This window comes from Corvus hawaiiensis, chromosome 1, assembly GCF_020740725.1.
Source record: "Corvus hawaiiensis isolate bCorHaw1 chromosome 1, bCorHaw1.pri.cur, whole genome shotgun sequence".
NCBI classification, from domain to species: Eukaryota; Metazoa; Chordata; class Aves; order Passeriformes; family Corvidae; genus Corvus; species Corvus hawaiiensis.
In genome coordinates this window covers 6,013,798-6,031,950 of record NC_063213.1, presented here as the reverse complement: position 1 = coordinate 6,031,950, position 18,153 = coordinate 6,013,798, and the positions used below count along the sequence as shown (strand labels likewise).

Genomic DNA, 18,153 nt, shown 5'->3' with positions numbered 1-18,153 from the left:
CGAGCACTGGAACAGATTGCCGAGAGACAGTATGGAGTCCTCCCTCACTATTCCAGAACCACCTGGATACAATCCTGTGCCATGAGACCAGATGACCACTGTGGCCCCTTCCAACTCAACCCATTCTGTGGTTCTGTGAGACATAACTTATGAAAGAGCAGCTTACAAGTTCAAAATGATGGCCAGGTGTTATAAAAATAAATTACTTGTTGGTAGAATTACCAACCTTGTTAAGGTTTAGGGCTTGACATGTTTCAGTAATCTCAGACCTTGGGGAAGGTTAACAAAGCTTGGGAAGAAGGAGCTGCTACTGATAGTGACACAAAGAATGCAGAATTTACAGGCCACAAGGACATTTGGCGGAACTCGAAGATAAGGAAGAAGCAAATAAAACCAACTCAGCTCCAACTGGGTTAAAGGTAATTCCAGCAGGGACACATCACAACTACTGACCCAAGAAACCCACAGACTCAAAAGAAGAGAAAGACTGAGCATGCAGAATAATTAGCATAAGAAGCGAAAGAATCATTAAACAGTAGAAGATAGAATACTAATTAACAAGAGAACTATCTAACTCGGAGCAAATGAACAATAATGCCTTTGTTTGCTAAAATGTATAAATAGTAAAAAGTTTTGTTAGTTGGCATACTTGATTCGTGGAGTACCACGAAGCACCCAGGCTTGCACGACTCTGAAATAAATCATGTCTCTCTCAAGTGTGTAATTATTGGCTTGTTGCACACTGGGTAATGAACCTGATTTTGAGGACAATAGCAGGAGCTTCTGGCTCCAGAGTATCTGATTGCTCATCCCTAGGATGTGGTGGGGGTCCCCAAGGCTGCCTGAGGGACTGTCCCTCCAGAAAAGGCTAGGGTTGGGTCTGAGTGTTCTGTAGCCACCCCTCATCTACCACCTCTCTGTGTGCGAGGCACAAATGTGCAGGTTGGGTTTTTTCCTGTATTTTTTGAAGGCATCGGTGTCGTAGGTGAGATTTAACATGGGAGTTTATATTTCCCCATCAACAGAGTGGGCAGGGTCTTGCCTGGTTGTGAGGCTGTCAACAGTTAACCTGGGTTCAGAGACTGGGTTGGAAGAATACATGAGTGGTGTGGAAAACCTGGTGCTAAACACCACCTCAGGCTGAGGCAGTGCTCCAGTGTCACTTCTAGTCCCCGAAATGTCCTGGAATGGGAGCAAGGTGCAAGGCTTCAGGGATCTGGCTGTACAATATGGGCTGCTCAATACTGTGTTTTGTATTTGAGGCTCTCAGAAGGCCTGGAATGGTTTTGAGACCTGTAAAAGACATAAGATTTTTTTTAATGGGTAGCACCAGTTACAAGTAACTCATGCGGGCTGATTCTTTCATGTGACCAGCAGCATGCTGTCCCAGCAGCAAAGGGATTTTATTCTATTTTATTCTATTTTATTTATGTGTGAGTGAAATCATTGCTCAGCAGTGTGAAATATTCTAGAATGGAGGGACCTGCAGGACTGTCCTAACGTTTTCCTTAGGAAGTCATGCGGACTACATGAGGGTCCCGTTTCCAGCTTTGGAAATGGGAACCTCACAGGAATCATGGGCTTGTGAACAAGACATTGAACTAGAATTTCAGGATTCCAGGTTCCCCCATGTGCATAAATCAGTCAGGCTTGCCTACTGATAAACTCAGAGTAAACTTGCTTTATGGCAGTCTTAAGTTCAGTGCTTGAAACTTAGCCTGTGGTAACAGTGATGAAAGCTCCTGCCCACGATGGCCAAACATGAAGAAGTTAACAGGAAAGGTATTGCCCACTTGAGAAGTGGGACTTTCTAGTATTTGAAGTTTTAGTTTTTTCCTGATTTTCCTATTTCATTTTCACCACAGCTGCTTTAGGAAAAAACCCGTCATTTTCTCATTAGACAATTGTGTGTGTGTAGTATTCCAGTCTCTTGAAATGTTAGTATAGCCACTTTTCTCATAACTGAAACTACTCCACTAACAAATGAAAACTTACTGAAAATGTTCTTTCATAATGTCCTTGGAAATTAAATTGAAAGATTCTCCAAAGGCAAAATGCCTTTTCTAAATTAGTTCCAGTCAGTACAAAGCACAGTAGTATGCTAGAGAAGCCTGAGGAAAGGATAAAGTGTTTGTATGAAGGAGTTTACAAAGGAGTTAGTTACTTAGTCCATGCATAAACCTGCACTGACTTTAAAACCAAGGTTTTCAAGGTCCATGTTTAATTAAGATAACTAATTCAATCAAAGGACAATGAAATACTTGAAGTATTTTCTTCCAGGTAATTTGTTTCATGTGGACTAATTGTTATCTAGTACTTTTTACCTGTTATACCTATTAGGTATATCTATGCTTTATCTTTTTTTTTCTTCCTAATCACTCTTTAAATACTGAACTACTGTGAAGAAAAAAACCCAGTTACTATGATATCCTACCCATTATTAAATGGGGAGACATTTCCCATTTCCAATTTTTGTGAAGCCTACATTTGAAAAAGAGACCTGTCTGAACACTTGCAGCCGGAAGTGGGCGATGCATAGCTCCTGTTTGTGTCATTGAAAAGCACCTGCAAGAGAGGGTCTCCTCCCTCTAAAGATCTTGCAGAAGGGGAGACCTCATTATTTCTCTAATGAAACACTAGGGATAGATGGGAACCAACAATATATTATGATAAATTTATGTATCAGAAAGAAATTATATTTACTAAGTCTCTTTACAACAATAGAAATGAGCAGAGGTTTTATTAATTGATTTAAAAAATACATCAGAAATTATCTTGAATATCTTGAAAGTGAATGATGAAATAATATGTAAAAAATTATAAAGATATTAAAGATTATCTAGTCAGAATCTTCCGTGGCTAATAAAAGTAGTAGACCCTCAGCAGGTTGATCTGTGTAATGAACTGGGAAGACTACTTGGCTATTTTAAGTTTTAGTTAAGTTTTTGACTAAGTTTTAGGTATTACTGAATGTCCTCACTGTGAGACATATAATCCAAGCCTCCTTGCTGCTTCAGAAATTCTGGGCCCTTTCCTATTTGGGAAAGGGTAAAAGTTCATTTTGTTGCAGGCTGGCATGCATTTTGTAGCAGAAATCTGCTGATGTGCCCAAAGTGCTGCAGTGGCTGATTTCAGAGGAGGCTTTTGGCAGGAGCTTGAAATGTTGCAGCCGTTCTCTTCCCTGGGGCTGTTCAACACGCTTGAGCTTCCCAGTTGCCTGAGCTCAGACAGTTCACTTGCTCCTTCATATTCCTTGGTCTTCAGTGTGTCATTTCCCTTTGAAATCAGTCTCTGGTTGTCAAAACTCCATGGTGCCTTGTTGCAGTGGGAAAGATCCCAGGAATCTCCTTGTCCAGGGCCCTGCCCCAGGCGGTGAGTTCCCAGGTGGACACGCCATAACAAGTTGTCTTCTGAGTCGCCACTGTTGGTTGCCTCCAGTGTGACCTTTCTGACAGGGACATCTCCTCTATATGACTTTGATCTTTTAACTTTCTTATTAATTAGAACAGGGTTGACCATTGATTCTGGAAGAATAGATTCATGTCCACCTGCAAGAGAAATGCATTTGTGCACGTTACTATGGTGACAAAAGTCAAAGGTATGATTTCTGCAGCATAAACTAATCTGAAAAGCTTTAACATGAGTTTATCTGTGCTCTTTCTTTCAGTGGCTGAGAGTAGTGCAAGTTCTTCTGATGCCAGGTTAAGGAGTAGAACTACTTCATGCTTGCTTTTGCAGTTCTGAGGGCATAAATGGTATCCTAGTTTTTCAAATGAAAATGGAAATTTATCAAGACAATATTGATCTAACTGGTACTCTAAGATGCATTAACAGCACAGATTGAGAATCGACTTTCAGTAATTAATTGGTTGTAAGCAAAACCTCTTAAGGCGAGTAGGGACTTGCTCAGTGTGTTGGCAAGTGCTGTAATTTGAAAGACAAAAATGTTCTGTTTGATACAGTTTGAAGTTTGTATTCACAACTTAATAATATTTTGACTATTTCTAGATGAAACAAGTTGTGAATGTCTTCTTTTTATTAATGAGGGATCATTAACATTATAGGCTTGTATTTTATTATTTTACTGCAATTTTACTATTCCAGTCCATATAAATTGTGTAAATACCTTATCACACTAATGTTGCCTGAATGATCACTTAGAGGAATCTGCTTCCTCTGTGAAAGGTATAGAGTAGCTGTAACAGTGGGAGAGAAACTGGTTTCCTTTTTTTTTTATTCTTCTACCCCTACAGCTTGATTTCTAAAGCACTATTAAAGCTACTGTTAAAAATGTTTAAGATATTAGGGATAGAAATGCTAATACTTCTTTAATTAAATTGCTGGACATGACTGGTTGTCTGTGTCTTGAAAATGAACAGAAACCGATCTATTGCACTAAAGATAATCCATTGACACAAATGAAATATACTTCAGTTAGTATAAATACAGTTTAGAGTAGGGGCTGTGCAGAATACTGGCCTTATTTACAGGGTTGAGTTATAGCGACTGTGTCTGTTGCAGTATAAGTTTTGAAACACATTACAGGGAGAAAAGTAGACATAGAAGAGTGCCAGTTATATTCTGAGTGTCTCTGAACAGCTGTTTTAAAAGGATTGTAACCCTGAATTTGAAATGAAGCTAGTTCGAGTAGGATGCTGCCTGCACAAATACCCAACAGCAAACCTCTGCTTTATAGCTGCCTTTTGTGTCATCTTTATGAATAACTATTTGCAGATGTCAGACCCAGCTGATTTACTGGCAGTAAATGAACCTGTACAACAGGGATTTTGCTAAGCAAGAGCTTTTACTGCTGCCTTTGGCTCCCACTGCCAAAACAACAACCCCAGCATAATATCACAGAACTTTTTCTGCTCCTTGGCCATGCAGGGTTGATCTGATAAGAGCTGTTTTGCAGCATGGCTGGGAGGGAGAACCATGTTAGCCCACATTGGCTCTCGTGCTGCGTTACTGGGAGAAAGGAGACTGAAGCACGTGCAGAGCTTTGAGATACAGGTGTGTTTGTGCATCCATCTGTACAGTGAAGTGTGTTAACAGAATTTCTTAGGGTGACACCACTTGGAGAGATAAGAACACACAGTTCTCTACCATGCAGCAGTGAGAATCAAAGTTATGACTGGACCTTATCCAAGAAGTAGAGCTGAGCTTGGCTGGCTACAAAAAGGTCCACGTGCAAAACAGAGCCCTGTGTGTTCTGTAGAACGGCACAGTATTGCACCAAGCTGTGAAAACCACAGCTCTCTGTGTGTTGGAGACAAATCAAGAGAGAATGGAACTGAGAGACTGAGGGGAAGCAGCTTTGCACGTTCTTGTGGATGTTAACTCTGCTCTTGGTTGAACTGACATTAATAGGCAACTTCAGGTGTTATCTAGAACCTTATGAACTGGTCATCAGAAGAATTATGATCTGTCTTGAGCTGATCAGAAAGTTCAGAGTGACAAATATAGTCCAGTTTTAATAGTGTGCACTGGTTTTGAGTTTAAGGTTGATTTGATTCCTTGCTTGGCTACAGATGCAGCACACAAAATTGAGCAATGACCTTGGATAGAAATGCGATAGTCCTGAACCACTGGGTGTTGAATTAACACACCTTCAGCACTGTCCAAACTTCTCAAGAAAGCTTTCTTTCTGTCTTTCTGTCTTTCTGTCTTTTTTTTTCCCTGTAAATTGTGTATTACAGCCTTGTTGCAGAGTTGTTTACCATCTGGTCATACTCTGTCATCATCAATAGAAACTTTTAAGGTTCTGGAGTGGCAAAAGTTAATCTTATCTCAAGTTATCTTGGGAAATACTTGGAAGAGATTTCTGCAATCAGAGCCCCAGTATTTATTCTGTTGTGACTGCATGTGCTGAATACTCCCATTTAATTCCTAAAGTAAATACTGTTTTTCAGCTTCTTAGCCAGTAAATAGTGAATACACTGTTGTATTATCCCATAGATGGTGCCTTTCAAATATTGTCATGGTCTTTGTTCTCAAATAATCAGGAATGGGCAGAAGCACGGATGTGGCTGTGTGTATTGGGGAAGAAACAGAAAAAAGTTGTTTTCAGGTGACTTCTTGGTTACTAACCCCTCTGTCAAAAAAACAGAGAAGTTAAAGGTCTTAAGTTCTGTTTAAAGGTCCATGATTTCATGACTCTTGAAGACAGGTAGTGACATACAAAGTCCTCCAGAAAACTTGGAGTTACTGTTCCAACTGTGGTGCAACAAACATACAGTGCTCAAAATCCCTGTGGTTACATGGAAGGACAGCTGGTCTGCCAGGCAGGAGCAAAGCAGGGTTTTACTAGGTAGAAGAAAGACCTTTGTCAGGGACTTTTAAGACCCCAAGGGACTGAAGGTGCTTTCGTTCCATGAGAGTTTTTGTGTCTGGCCTTTGAAGTTTGTGTGTATGTGTGGGGTTTGTGGTGGTGCTGTTGTTGTCACCCCTTTCCCAGTACAGCCATAATTTCCCCCTCTAGGTAGGGAAAAAATTTTCTGCTAGTACGAATCACTGATACATACATGGACTTCCTTTTGGAACTACCTGAATTTCGGGATAGTGTAGGGCAGTCCTATATGGCAGTGTTCATTTCTGCTCCACATATGCTTGAAAGCTGATGCATGTAACAGGTGCAAAGTGCTGAGCCATGTAATAGGTTTTCCCAGCTTCCACAGGAATGTAAAAGATAAACTTTTAGGACCTTGAGAACTCAGCATAACTAAAAATGCCCAAACTCCGACTGCTTCTAACAGTGACATGAATTCTTTCCACACAGGCTGCTTGAAGATAGAAGTTCAGTGCAGCAGGTTATGTGGTCTTGTGAATGTTTTGGGGCATGTGCATATGTATAAAAATATTTGTATGTGGATTTTTAGCCCTACTACGTTTTAAACTCCCCAGAAACTGTGCAGTCCTATTTTCTAACATATTTTAATCTTCAAATTACCTTGCAAAAAATCTGCTCTGATTACATTCATTATATCTGAAACTTCATTTCAATTAATCTGAATAAAGGTTTCTGCTCCCTTTTTTTAAACTAATGTATTTTTGCTATAGCTGATTAGATGGGCTGTTTTTTCTTCAAGTTAGCTGCTTTTTGATACCTGATAATATAAGCTTGTAGATATATTTTTTTCTTCCTCATAGAGATCTTAATTCTTTTAACATGAGAATTTCAAAACATTTGGATGAAAGAATATTGAAGAAGCAAATCTGTTGTACAGTTCATAATTACATGTTTTTTCTGATTGTTTTGATCATGTGTGACACAGCCAAATGCTAGAACTGCTGAAAAACTTAGAAGAAAATGTAAAGAATGAAATAACCTAAGTTCTGCACTTACTGAGCTAAATACTGAGAGGTGAATGAAGCATGTTTTGAATACTACAATTAAATTCAGAAGACAACTTCATTAGTTGTCTTAGTATTCTCAATATCGCTTTAACTTGGAAATCTGATGTATCAGTGTAGTATTGTAAGCAGTAGTCTAACTAAAAGCTTTAAAATAATGGCAAGTTTCTTACATAAACTCTGTTTGACATAGCAGGTAGATGAGTGATACATATTACTTGTTTTTCTAGCTATGCACTTTCCAAGCAATATGCACTGAAATACTTTCAAAACAGGACCTTTTGTTCAAAGCTTGTATCTTAGTTACCCACTATGACTTTTAATTAAAGTTATTTTTTAACAAAACCCCAATTTGTGCTTGTTACTTGCTATTTGCCATTGCTTCCTGTAGTCTTTCTTTATCCAGATAGAGAAGGTAAAAAGAGAAAGATGACCCAGAATTGCTAGTTCTGATGGAAGCATTCAAGAGAGCAGAAATATTACAGAATACGTTGTACAAATACACTTACCATAGACATGAAGAACATGGTTCCTGTAAGAGTTACTATTTATGTTTAGAACTTTATTTTACTGGTAAAAAACCTGTAAAACCTTACCTCAAATATGTTCATCTGTTGCAAATACATATTAATATTTCACTGACATGAAGCTTATTGATATAAATATAAAACCATCTTTCAGCAAAAGGAATAAAACCCCAAAATGACAGAAAAGGAATTTACTTTTACCTCTCTTGAAGCTGAACACAAAAAGAATGAAACTAGGAATTATTAAAGATTTAAAGAAATAATTTTTACATTACAAACGCATTTTTTTCTACGAATACAAGCGTACCTGTTTTATATACAATAATGTGTGGTTGCAGTTTTTGCTTCTGTTTTATATGGTCATACTGCTCCTCAAGTACGCTTACATCCATCTTGGTGAGCTTCTTATCACCGTCTGAAACCTGTGGCTCTGAGCTATGAGTCACTGAAAAAATACCAGTCACATATTTGTAAGCCTTCACCATCTGTTCCAACAAGGAAGAAAAAGTCATGCAGAAGCAGGACATTTCCTTCATTGTGCTGGCAAAAAAAGCAAATCAAGTATGAAACATCTGAAATCTTCTTAAATGAAGGGATAACTTTCTTCCAAGCACAGTGACTTGTGTCAGGGGTTGCCTGGTCTGCACTGAAGCTGTGGATGTCAGTCGGGTTGTTTTCATGCCGTGTGCCCGGAGCTCCTGCATACAGAATTCACGATCAGGACTGGATAGCTGGATTTTATGTTTACTTAAGGTTGTGAGCTTATGAACCTTTGCCAAAAAAAACAGTGAAGTACAAACCCTCGTTCAGCACAGTCAAGTGCAGAAAAGGCTGGGTAATACTGGTTTATGTAGCAATGCTAATTCTTAAAGGCATGCTGTTGTGGAGGCATCCCCAGGCCAGGAATTCCACCTGGGAAATATTTTTCTATGTTTTTTCCTGTGTATTTTGTGTCTTTCCCCCCCACCACTCTCCCTTCCTTAACTTTCACCCAGTTACATTCTTGCTGACGCTCCTTGGGGCAGTGGGGTGGGAGGGGAGGATTTATTATGCCTTCATACTTTTGTGCTTATTGCTCCCTTTTAAATAATATGTTAAAAAGTATTCAGGCCTGGGTGCAGAATCAAAAAAATATGGGCCAACAACACGTGGAATTGGGAGGCTGGAGACAGGAACACTTTACTCTGATTCATTTAGGACTTCTGTCTTTCTGTAGAATGAAATAAACTACAGGAATAATAATTTTGTTACTGAGAGCTGAGCAAACTCTTCAAATGCATGGTAAGCTAAATTTTAAAACTTAATGAACTTCTAACAGTATTATCTCATAATGAGGCACGAATTTGAAAAAACATGTGGCTTTTGATCGTATCAGGTGAAGTATAAAGCTATGCCTGGGCTGTGTACTCCAAGTTTTTGTCCCTGAAATAGGTCCATCAAGGGCCCAAGACAGTAGTATGTGAAAAAAAAAAAATGCAGTTAAACTGTAGTTTTAATACAACTGTGTGTTTGCTCGTTTTCATGCAGTGACACAGTTTTGGTAAGGGTTTAAAAGGTCTTTCTCAAAACTAATTTGAGTAAACAGTATTTCCTAAGAGCCACTTTGAATGCAAGACTGAGTTTCTGTAACTCAAATGTCATCCTCTACAGACAATTTACCTTTTGTGTGACATAAACCACATAGAGAAATAAGGCTTGAAAGCCAAACTGTTGATGGAAGGGACAGAGGATTGTCAGAACGGCTGGCTAATAAAGCAGGGTGCATTAATTTTTCCTAAAGACAAGGAGGAAAGGCACTTGGCACAGCTCTGACGTGTTCCTCATGGCTGGGGGAGTGGAGGCACCAAAGCAGCGTCCTGTGCATCCCTCTGAGCTGGGAGCACCCTGTGGCAGCCCCAGGCACCCACCTGTACCCTGCGGGATCAGCACAGCCTCTAGGGGATGCTTGGGGATCCACCCAGTTGCTCGCTGAGCTCCTTCCCAGGAGCAAGACAAGAGTTGCTGTCCCTGAGGCGAAGGCGCTGGAGCGGCCGGGGTGGGGGCTGTGGGCACAGCAGCAGCAGTGGGCTCTGATGGAACCCGGGAGCCTGGAACACAGGAGCCAGGAGGGCGCTTGTCACAATGGACAATGTGATGTATGGCCAGAGGAAATAGCAGTGGATTCCACGATGGTTTTTTTTCCATTTTTGTGGACTTGAAGTCCTGTGATACACTTAGAACTGTGAATCTCCTGCACTGGAAGTGTAGGCTTGGGTTGCTCTGTGCAAACATCCTCCATCGAGCACAACAGAAGTCACAGAATCATGGAATATCCTGAGTTGAAAGTGGCCTACATGGATATCAAGTCCAGCTCTTAAGTGACTGACCTATATGGGGATCAAACCCACAACCTTGGTGTTATTAGCGCCATGCTCTAACCCACTGAGTTAAAGTCAGTGGAATTGTAGGGAAGATTAATAGTTTGAAGTTGCCCTGAGTGCAAAGAAAATAGTAGTTTCTCTTAGAAATGGATAACACTCCTATTGCTTTGACAACAGGTTTTTACTTATCCATTGGTCTATTTCCAAGATACCTTGTGAGGGGGTGTTTTATTTTTCTGGCTGAGAAGAGTTTGTGTCTAGAAGGACATAAACCACAGCTGTTAGACTGGCAATAACCACTCACTTGTGAAAGCTTGCACAGGTTTGTGGTGTCGTTGTGGCACAAGAGAAGTTCATAGAATCATGGAATGTTAAGGGTTGAAAGGGACCTTAAAGACCATCTTGTCCTATCTCTCCTGCCATGGGCTGGGACACTTCCCACTAGACCAGGTTGCTCAAGGCATTGTCCAACCTGGCCTTTAACACTGCCAGGGTTGGGGCATCCACAATCTCCCTGGGCAGCCTGTTCCAGTGTCTCACTACCCTCACAGTAAAGAATTTCTTCCTAATACCCAGCCTAAACTTCTCCTCTTTCCATTTGTACCCATTACTCCTTGTCCTGTCACTACAAATCCTGATGAAGAGTTCCTCTCCAGCTTCCCTGTAGGCTCCCTTCAGATACTGGAAGGTTGTTATGGGATCTGCACAACCTTCCATTCACCAGGCAAGATGTTAAACCCTCTCTATAAAAACCAGCTGTGCTAATACAGTTACATCTGTGTAGCTGAAATGGTTACATTCCTTTTGTGCACACGCGGTAAGAGCAGAAAGATGTGTTACACTCTGGTAAGGAAGGTGTGTTGTTAAATGGTATCAGGGAACTGAGTAATTAAATCCAAGTTTTGTTTTCTAACAAAATACTGGGGATAGTCGGGAAGCAACAATATGTTATTATAAAATTTATATAGAAGAAAAAGATGCCATTTCTTAAGATCCATTAAAAATAAAAATGAGCAGAGGTTTTATTAATTGATTTAAAAAATACATCAGAAATTATCTTGAATATCTTGAAAGTGAATGATGAAATAATATATTAAAAATTATAAAGATATTAAAGATTATCTAGTCAGAATCTTCCGTGGCTAATAAAAGTAGTAGACCCTCAGCAGGTTGATCTGTGTAATGAACTGGGAAGACTACTTGGCTATTTTAAGTTTTAGTTAAGTTTTTGACTAAGTTTTAGGTATTACTGAATGTCCTCACTGTGAGACATATAATCCTAGCCTCCTTGCTGCTTCAGAAATTCTGGGCCCTTTCCTATTTGGGAAAGGGTAGAAGTTCATTTTGTTGCAGGCTGGCATGCATTTTGTAGCAGAAATCTGCTGATGTGCCCAAAGTGCTGCAGTGGCTGATTTCAGAGGAGGCTTTTGGCAGGAGCTTGAAATGTTGCAGCCGTTCTCTTCCCTGGGACTGTTCAACATGCTTGAGCTTCCCAGTTGCCTGAGCTCAGACAGTTCACTTGCTTCTTCATATTCCTCAGGTTGCATCATAAATGATTGACTGAATTAGGCTCATATCCTGCAGATCTTGGGAATGCCCTTGGAAGTTCTGTGCCTGCAGGTGACAAGACTCTAGTTATGCAGTGCAGAGCTCTGGGAAGGCTCAGCAGGCTCACGTGTAAGTCTGCTGCAGCTGACTTGTTAATAATTACTCCCACCTTCCCAATATGTTTGTGTCTTACAGTTGTGTTACCTACCTCAGCTGCAGTCCTTTCCTGCCTTAACCAGGGAGAGAACAGTAAACACAATTCTCTGTCAGACACTGGATACTCTTGAAGTTGGCTTCTCTCTACCCCAGAAAAACCATGTGTCACGTTAGAATTGTTCTGATGTACCATGGCTTTGTTATATATACTTTGATACTCTGCCTTCAGCAGTGACAAACACCTGGTGCTCTCTAGCAAGCAGTGCCTCAATTGCCTTGTTTGTCCGGTGTTCTGAGTTGTTGTCACATGGAGTCTGCCTCTGGACCTTCAGGTAGTTGGTTTATACATTGGGACAGGAGATTTAATTAACCTCATTACAGTTTGAGCTGGCATTCAATACAAACATTATTAATGGTCATAAAAGTTACCCAACCTTTTTAAAATTCCAGTCACACTATTTGACTCTCTGACCTCCTGTGAAAGTGACTTGTGCAGCAGCCTGCCTCTGTGTGGCAGGAGGAATTACTGGGATAGCATCCTTAAACCTGAAACATAGGCTCTGTCTTCAGAAATGCGTGCTTCACTTCTTGTTAGAAGAGCATTTAACGTGTAGCGAGTTTGTATCTTATCAGAAATTATTATTAATTGTACTGTAGCATTCCCGTGGGATCATGGAAATGTGAATAGTTTCTACAAGGCAGTCCCTTCCCAAGCAGTTGCACAGGTAAGCAACAAAACCACAAACTGGATAAAGGACCCAGATGCCTGGTGAAATGAAGGGAATTAATCCAAGTGGTACAGCAGAGTGGTGGAACTGGGAACAGGATTAGCTCAGCCAATCCCATATACATTGCAATTTGTTTCCTTTTCAGGAAAAATCTTGTGAATAGAGTGTCTTCACGGAATTTTTAAAGCTGGAAAAGATCTTTAATGTTAGCAAGTTAACCCAGTGCCACCATGTTCACCATTAAACCATGTTCTGAGGTGGCATTCCCCAAGTGTTTTTTGAACAGTTCCAGGGATGGTGATTCCACCACTTCCCTGGGCAGCCTGTTCCGAGGCTTTATAACCCTTTCCATGAAAAAAATATTCCTAATATCCAATCTGAACTTCTCCCAGTGCAATGTGAGACCATTTCCTCTTGTCCTGTCGCTTGTTACCCAGGAGAAGAGACCAACCCCCACCTCACTACAGCCTCCTTTCACGGATTTGTGGAGAGTGAGAAGGTCCCCCCTGAGACTCTTTTTCTCCAGAGTGAGCCCCCACAGCTCCCTCAGCTGCTCCTCATCGGACTTGTGCCCATTCCCAGCTCTGTTGCTCTTCTCTGGACACACTCCAGCAATGTCTTTCTTGTCATGAGAGGCCCAAAACTGCACATAGGATTTGAGATGTGCTTGATTCAGTCTCAGGAGGTGTGTGTGGGTTTGTGTGTATGTACGTTTGTGCAGGTACACTTTGCCATCAAGGCATGTCTGTATGTCTGTATATATATAGACACTCACACATATATATATGTGTCTGTGTGTTTTCTGTGAATAATTTGCAACCAGGATATGATTAATGAAATGAATTGCAGTTCTAATCTGCATGACATCAGAAAGTACATGAGGTTAATTGTGACTTTGATGTGTAGTGAGCTGATGTAGCTAATCCTTATTATGCCACTGGGATAAACTTGAAAATGGATTACCCGTGGGTTCTGTTCTTATATCACAGTGGAATTCCTTTTAGGTATTGCCTGTTTAGGTATTATTAATAAATAAAAATAAATTTCTATTGTCATACATGCACACCAATGTGTGATTTCTTTTTAATCAGTCAATCAATCTTTAAATTGAGTTACCTGGAGCTCCAGAGCCCTGTACGCTTTCCCAGTACGCAGCAGGTGGCACTATTGGAGTGGCATGACTGTGTTTGCCTGAATCTGAAACGTTAGAGGTCTCCATTTGGGCTGTAGGTTGCTGAGGAATATAAGCAGCCAAGCCATTTTCTAGCACTGGCACACGTATCTCTGAACAGCACTATATGTCCTGAGAATTTATTGCCATGATTAGGTTTGTGTCAAAACTTGTTCTTTTTTAATTGAACAAACTCCTGATCAAAACATCATCTGAGTGGTTTTCACTTGATTATCCACTGAAGTCTGAAGTGCCCTATTTCCCTTAAGTCTTTTCTTCTATCACAATGGAACCAATTCTTCATTTCCTTGAGGCAAAAAAAAATTGAGAATACTTCATAGTCCAAAAGCAGTGGCTTTTAGAACTTGAAGTAGATGTTTACTGCCCTTGACCTTGGTTGCAAAATCTCATTTAAAAAGATGCAACTAATTTTATCTCATACTAATTAATTTGCATGTAGTAAATTAGATTTTTATTAAAAATTGTTTGGAGGACCTTTTAGGAATAATTGTTGATTTAAAGATAATTAAAAATGCTCATAATGGTTAACTGACTGAATGCACTTCCTGTAACGCTGGGTTTTACTGCACACCTGAGACCAGAGGTATATTATTCATGATATTCGTGTGCTGAATTATAGACATGTTCAGCACTGTTCATGGAGGTTAAAAAGACAGAATACAAATGTCTGTAGATTTTAACTGGCACTGAAAAGGAAAATGAAAGTTACTGGGGTAATCCCTTTTCTCTAGCTTTTTATAGTGCTTTTTAAATTTTAATTTAAGTACAAACTTGGAGTGTAAGAAAGTGACTGTTTTATTGTTAGAAAATGTAATAACACAAAGAGAGAAGCAAGGTGGCTGCTATTATTTGGGTTCTAGACAGTAACAGTAGAATCAATAGTAATTGTTTACTTTTTAGTGAGATTTTTGATAAGAGCACACACATTTCTATTGTTTGAAAGCACAACCTTAAAGCATGCCCCAGTTACGGGGTGTTGTGAGTAGAGCACAGGACTTTCTGATGGTGCAAGATTATTTTTGGTGCTCTCTGCATGTCCTTGCTAATGGCGTGAAGGATCCTACGATGGAAGTTTTCAAGATGATCTCGAGATGTTTCCTCTGACTTGATCTTTCATGTGCTTTCAGACCTAAAGGGTTCAAGTATGTCAAAGGGAGGGACCAGCTGTCCTTCAGGTCACTCTGAAGGTTTGGTGAGCTTGGGTTGTATGTAGTCCATCTTCACATTTCCTTGATAGGATTCTAATTATCCCTTTTATTCCTTGTGTCTTTATATAAATATAATTAGGTGGTGTGTGTAGGTAGGCATATACCAAATATCTCTGATCCTGCACTCCTTCTGGGTGTCTCTAAAGGCTTAAATCAAGAACACCAAGTTAGCGCTGGGGTATCATACCAAATATCTTGTGCTTTACATGCTTTTGCAAGAAAGATGCAAGGTTGGCTTGCATCAGACCCAGCTTACTATGTTTAATGTTTCTGAGGCTAATTAAAGAGCCACAAGATTTCTTATTGGGAAAAGAATAATTGTGTCAACAGGCTCAACAATGCTTGTTACTAACATGGGCTGCTGTGGTTTATTGCATCTTCATAACTTCAGTCTCTATGTTGGACCAGCTGATCCTTGAGGTTCCTTCCAACCTGGTATGCTGTGATTCTATGATTTAGTACTCACATATCTGGCTTTGCAGGTGTTGGGAGCTTGGTGCTATCCAGTTTCCTTTGCAGAACCACATTCTTTGCTTTTTTTCTTAATTTTTGTGGATGGTAAATGTGGTCAGAAAGAAGTTGCTGGATTCCTGTAGGTCAAATTCAGTTGTGCTGCTTGTGAGGAGTTAAATGCAGCAGATGTTCTGTGTGTGTTTTTGTGCCTGACATAAGCAGCATTTAAAAACCTCTGTTCTTTTGTATTGACTTGCTGAGGATTAAATAATATTTCTTTGGAGTGTTAGTTGCTACAAAAAGTAAAGTAAAATGCTGAAATTTGCTTTGTTGGAAGGCTGCTCCCTCTGTTGGTTGTCTCATTGATAGGACTGGAATCTCTCCTGTGCGAAACTATCAGCCTCCAAAACTGAGGGTCAGGAGTTGTTCATTTTACAGCTCTGCTATCCTTGCCCACCAAGAACTTCTGAAATTCCCTTTAGAAGTGACAATGTGCAGAGGCAAGTCTAAGAAGAAACCGAACGTATTTACCAGTTAGAGATTTTAAACAAATGAACTTTTGACATCTTCCCTCACTGTTTCCCTGGCCTCCTTCTATTCTATACCAGCTACTTCTCTGGCTGTTTCCTATCCATGGAGTTATGAAGGCTACAGTTCTAGGAGGTGACAACAGCCTGTGGTTTTTTGTTCTCCCAATAGACATAATAGGCTTATAGGAATTGTGTGGGAATTTCAAGCAGGGTCTAAAACAAATTGTATAAGCTATCTAACTTTTCTGCCTTGATTTTTCCACCTGAAAACTACAGGATTGTGATTCACTCTTGATTGCAAGAAGATTTTTGTTCCTTGCAGGATGGTGCTGAAAAGTGAAAGGTTTGTCCCTTATTAGTTTCCAATTCAGGCATTGTTTTAGTAGGAATGAGTTTATCTTTAATTGCTTTTAATCAATAAGATGTACTTATCTGTAAGTGGAGTTTGATAAGAATCAAGTACAACGTGAAAGAACTGGTTAATCTGTTGTTAATGAAAAGTTTTATCTGTATGACACCATCTAGCTTCTGAGATGTTTGCTTTTGAGCATTAGAGCACAAACCACTTTGGTATTCATCTTCAAGAAAATCTGCTGGGTGCATAAGTTAACTTTATTAAGCCTTGCAAATGGTGGTAGTTAGGATAGTCCTCCAAAGAGGATGGTTAAGTACTATTACCATTGTGAGAATGAACATGGTCTTGAAGTCTGTGCAGAGGAGGAAAGTATCCTAAAAATAATTTGTTATTCAGAAGCATCCTTTACTTTGCTTCCTTGCAGAAATCTCATGAGGAATTTGTACTGCACTTCATAATCACTGGTAGCCTAATTGAGTCAAGGAAATTACATCTGTGAAACTAGAGTATATAAAACCACATACAATTCCACAGTGCCTGATTCAGTACCCACTGAAGTCAAAACATCTTCTGCTGAATTCAATAAAAGTGAAATTGGAGGATTTTATGTACATGATTAGATAAAAGCTGCAAATTGACCAATACCTACGAAACTGACGATATAGTTGAGATTATGTAGTTGAGCCATCATTTAAATTCTTTTCTTGTATCCATTATTTGTGTGCTTGTGTGTGCTTTTATATGGAATCCTGCACCAATTCTTCATGAGTTCTCTGTAAAGGGCCTTAACTGCTTAATGCAGTACCACACCTGGCATTTTGAATATGCACATGTCAAAAAATTAAATCAGCCAGTAGGTTTGTGGAATAATTACTATACTTAAATAATCTACATTTTCAGTCTCCATGTAACAACTATGCTCCGGGCTTCCTCTTGTGGAACTCATTCACAGGGATTTTGCTGGATCTTTGTATGTGCCTTCCTAGAATCATAGAGTGGGTCAGGTTGGAAGGGATCACAGCAGGTCATCTGGTCCAACATCCCTGCTCAAGGGTTGTCGTAGGGCACATTGCACAGAATTGTGTACAGATGGTTCTGGAATGTTTCCAGTGAGGGAGACTCCACAACTCCACAACGTCTCTGTTCCAGTGTGTGCTCACTGCACAGTAAAGGACTTCCTCATATTCAGGTGTTCAGTAAAAAATCAGCCACCTCAATCCATTGCTTTTAAACATCAAGTTCTTATTCTTACAGAGTGAATAATGAGACTTTCCACTGCATTTGGAGGTATGGACAAACATAATGGCTATGACAAGATCGTGTGCAAAAATAATTTAAACAGATAAGCATGTATTTAGGGAAAGAAAAACACTTTTGGTGTTATAATGCCATCTCAATAAAAAGAACAGAAACTTAATCTTTTAATTTATGGTACTGTGGTATTTTATATTCTCAGTACTTGGTTAAACATTGCTGGAGATTTTGTGATAAGAGTATTTGCAATGCTAAGTAGAAAGGGAATGACCTTTAGAGCATTGCCATTGTTCAGATATTGTTCCAGTGGTAGGTCTAATGCTCAGGCTGAGAGTTGTTGTTTTGGTTTGTTTTTTTTTAAATGTGATGTGTTAATGTGTTATTGTTGTGTTACTTGGAGCTTAACATTGTAAACATCTCCCACCTCATTAGCAGCAGTGCACGTGAGTCAGGTCACTTGGCAAAAAGGTTGGTTTGCATAGGACCCAG

At 39.8% G+C, this 18,153-nt stretch overlaps 1 protein-coding gene across 1 annotated transcript; it reads right to left on the bottom strand.

The window, feature by feature from the left end:
- Positions 1-2,746: 2,746 nt before the first annotated feature.
- C1H9orf152 (chromosome 1 C9orf152 homolog) lies at positions 2,747-8,567 on the bottom strand. The gene is made up of 2 exons (XM_048322240.1): positions 8,188-8,567; positions 2,747-3,548 (listed from the first exon to the last, which is right to left on the bottom strand). Exons 1-2 carry the CDS (start codon positions 8,414-8,416, stop codon positions 2,977-2,979), a joined length of 801 nt encoding a protein of 266 aa, XP_048178197.1. The 5' UTR covers positions 8,417-8,567; the 3' UTR covers positions 2,747-2,976.
- Positions 8,568-18,153: the final 9,586 nt, after the last annotated feature.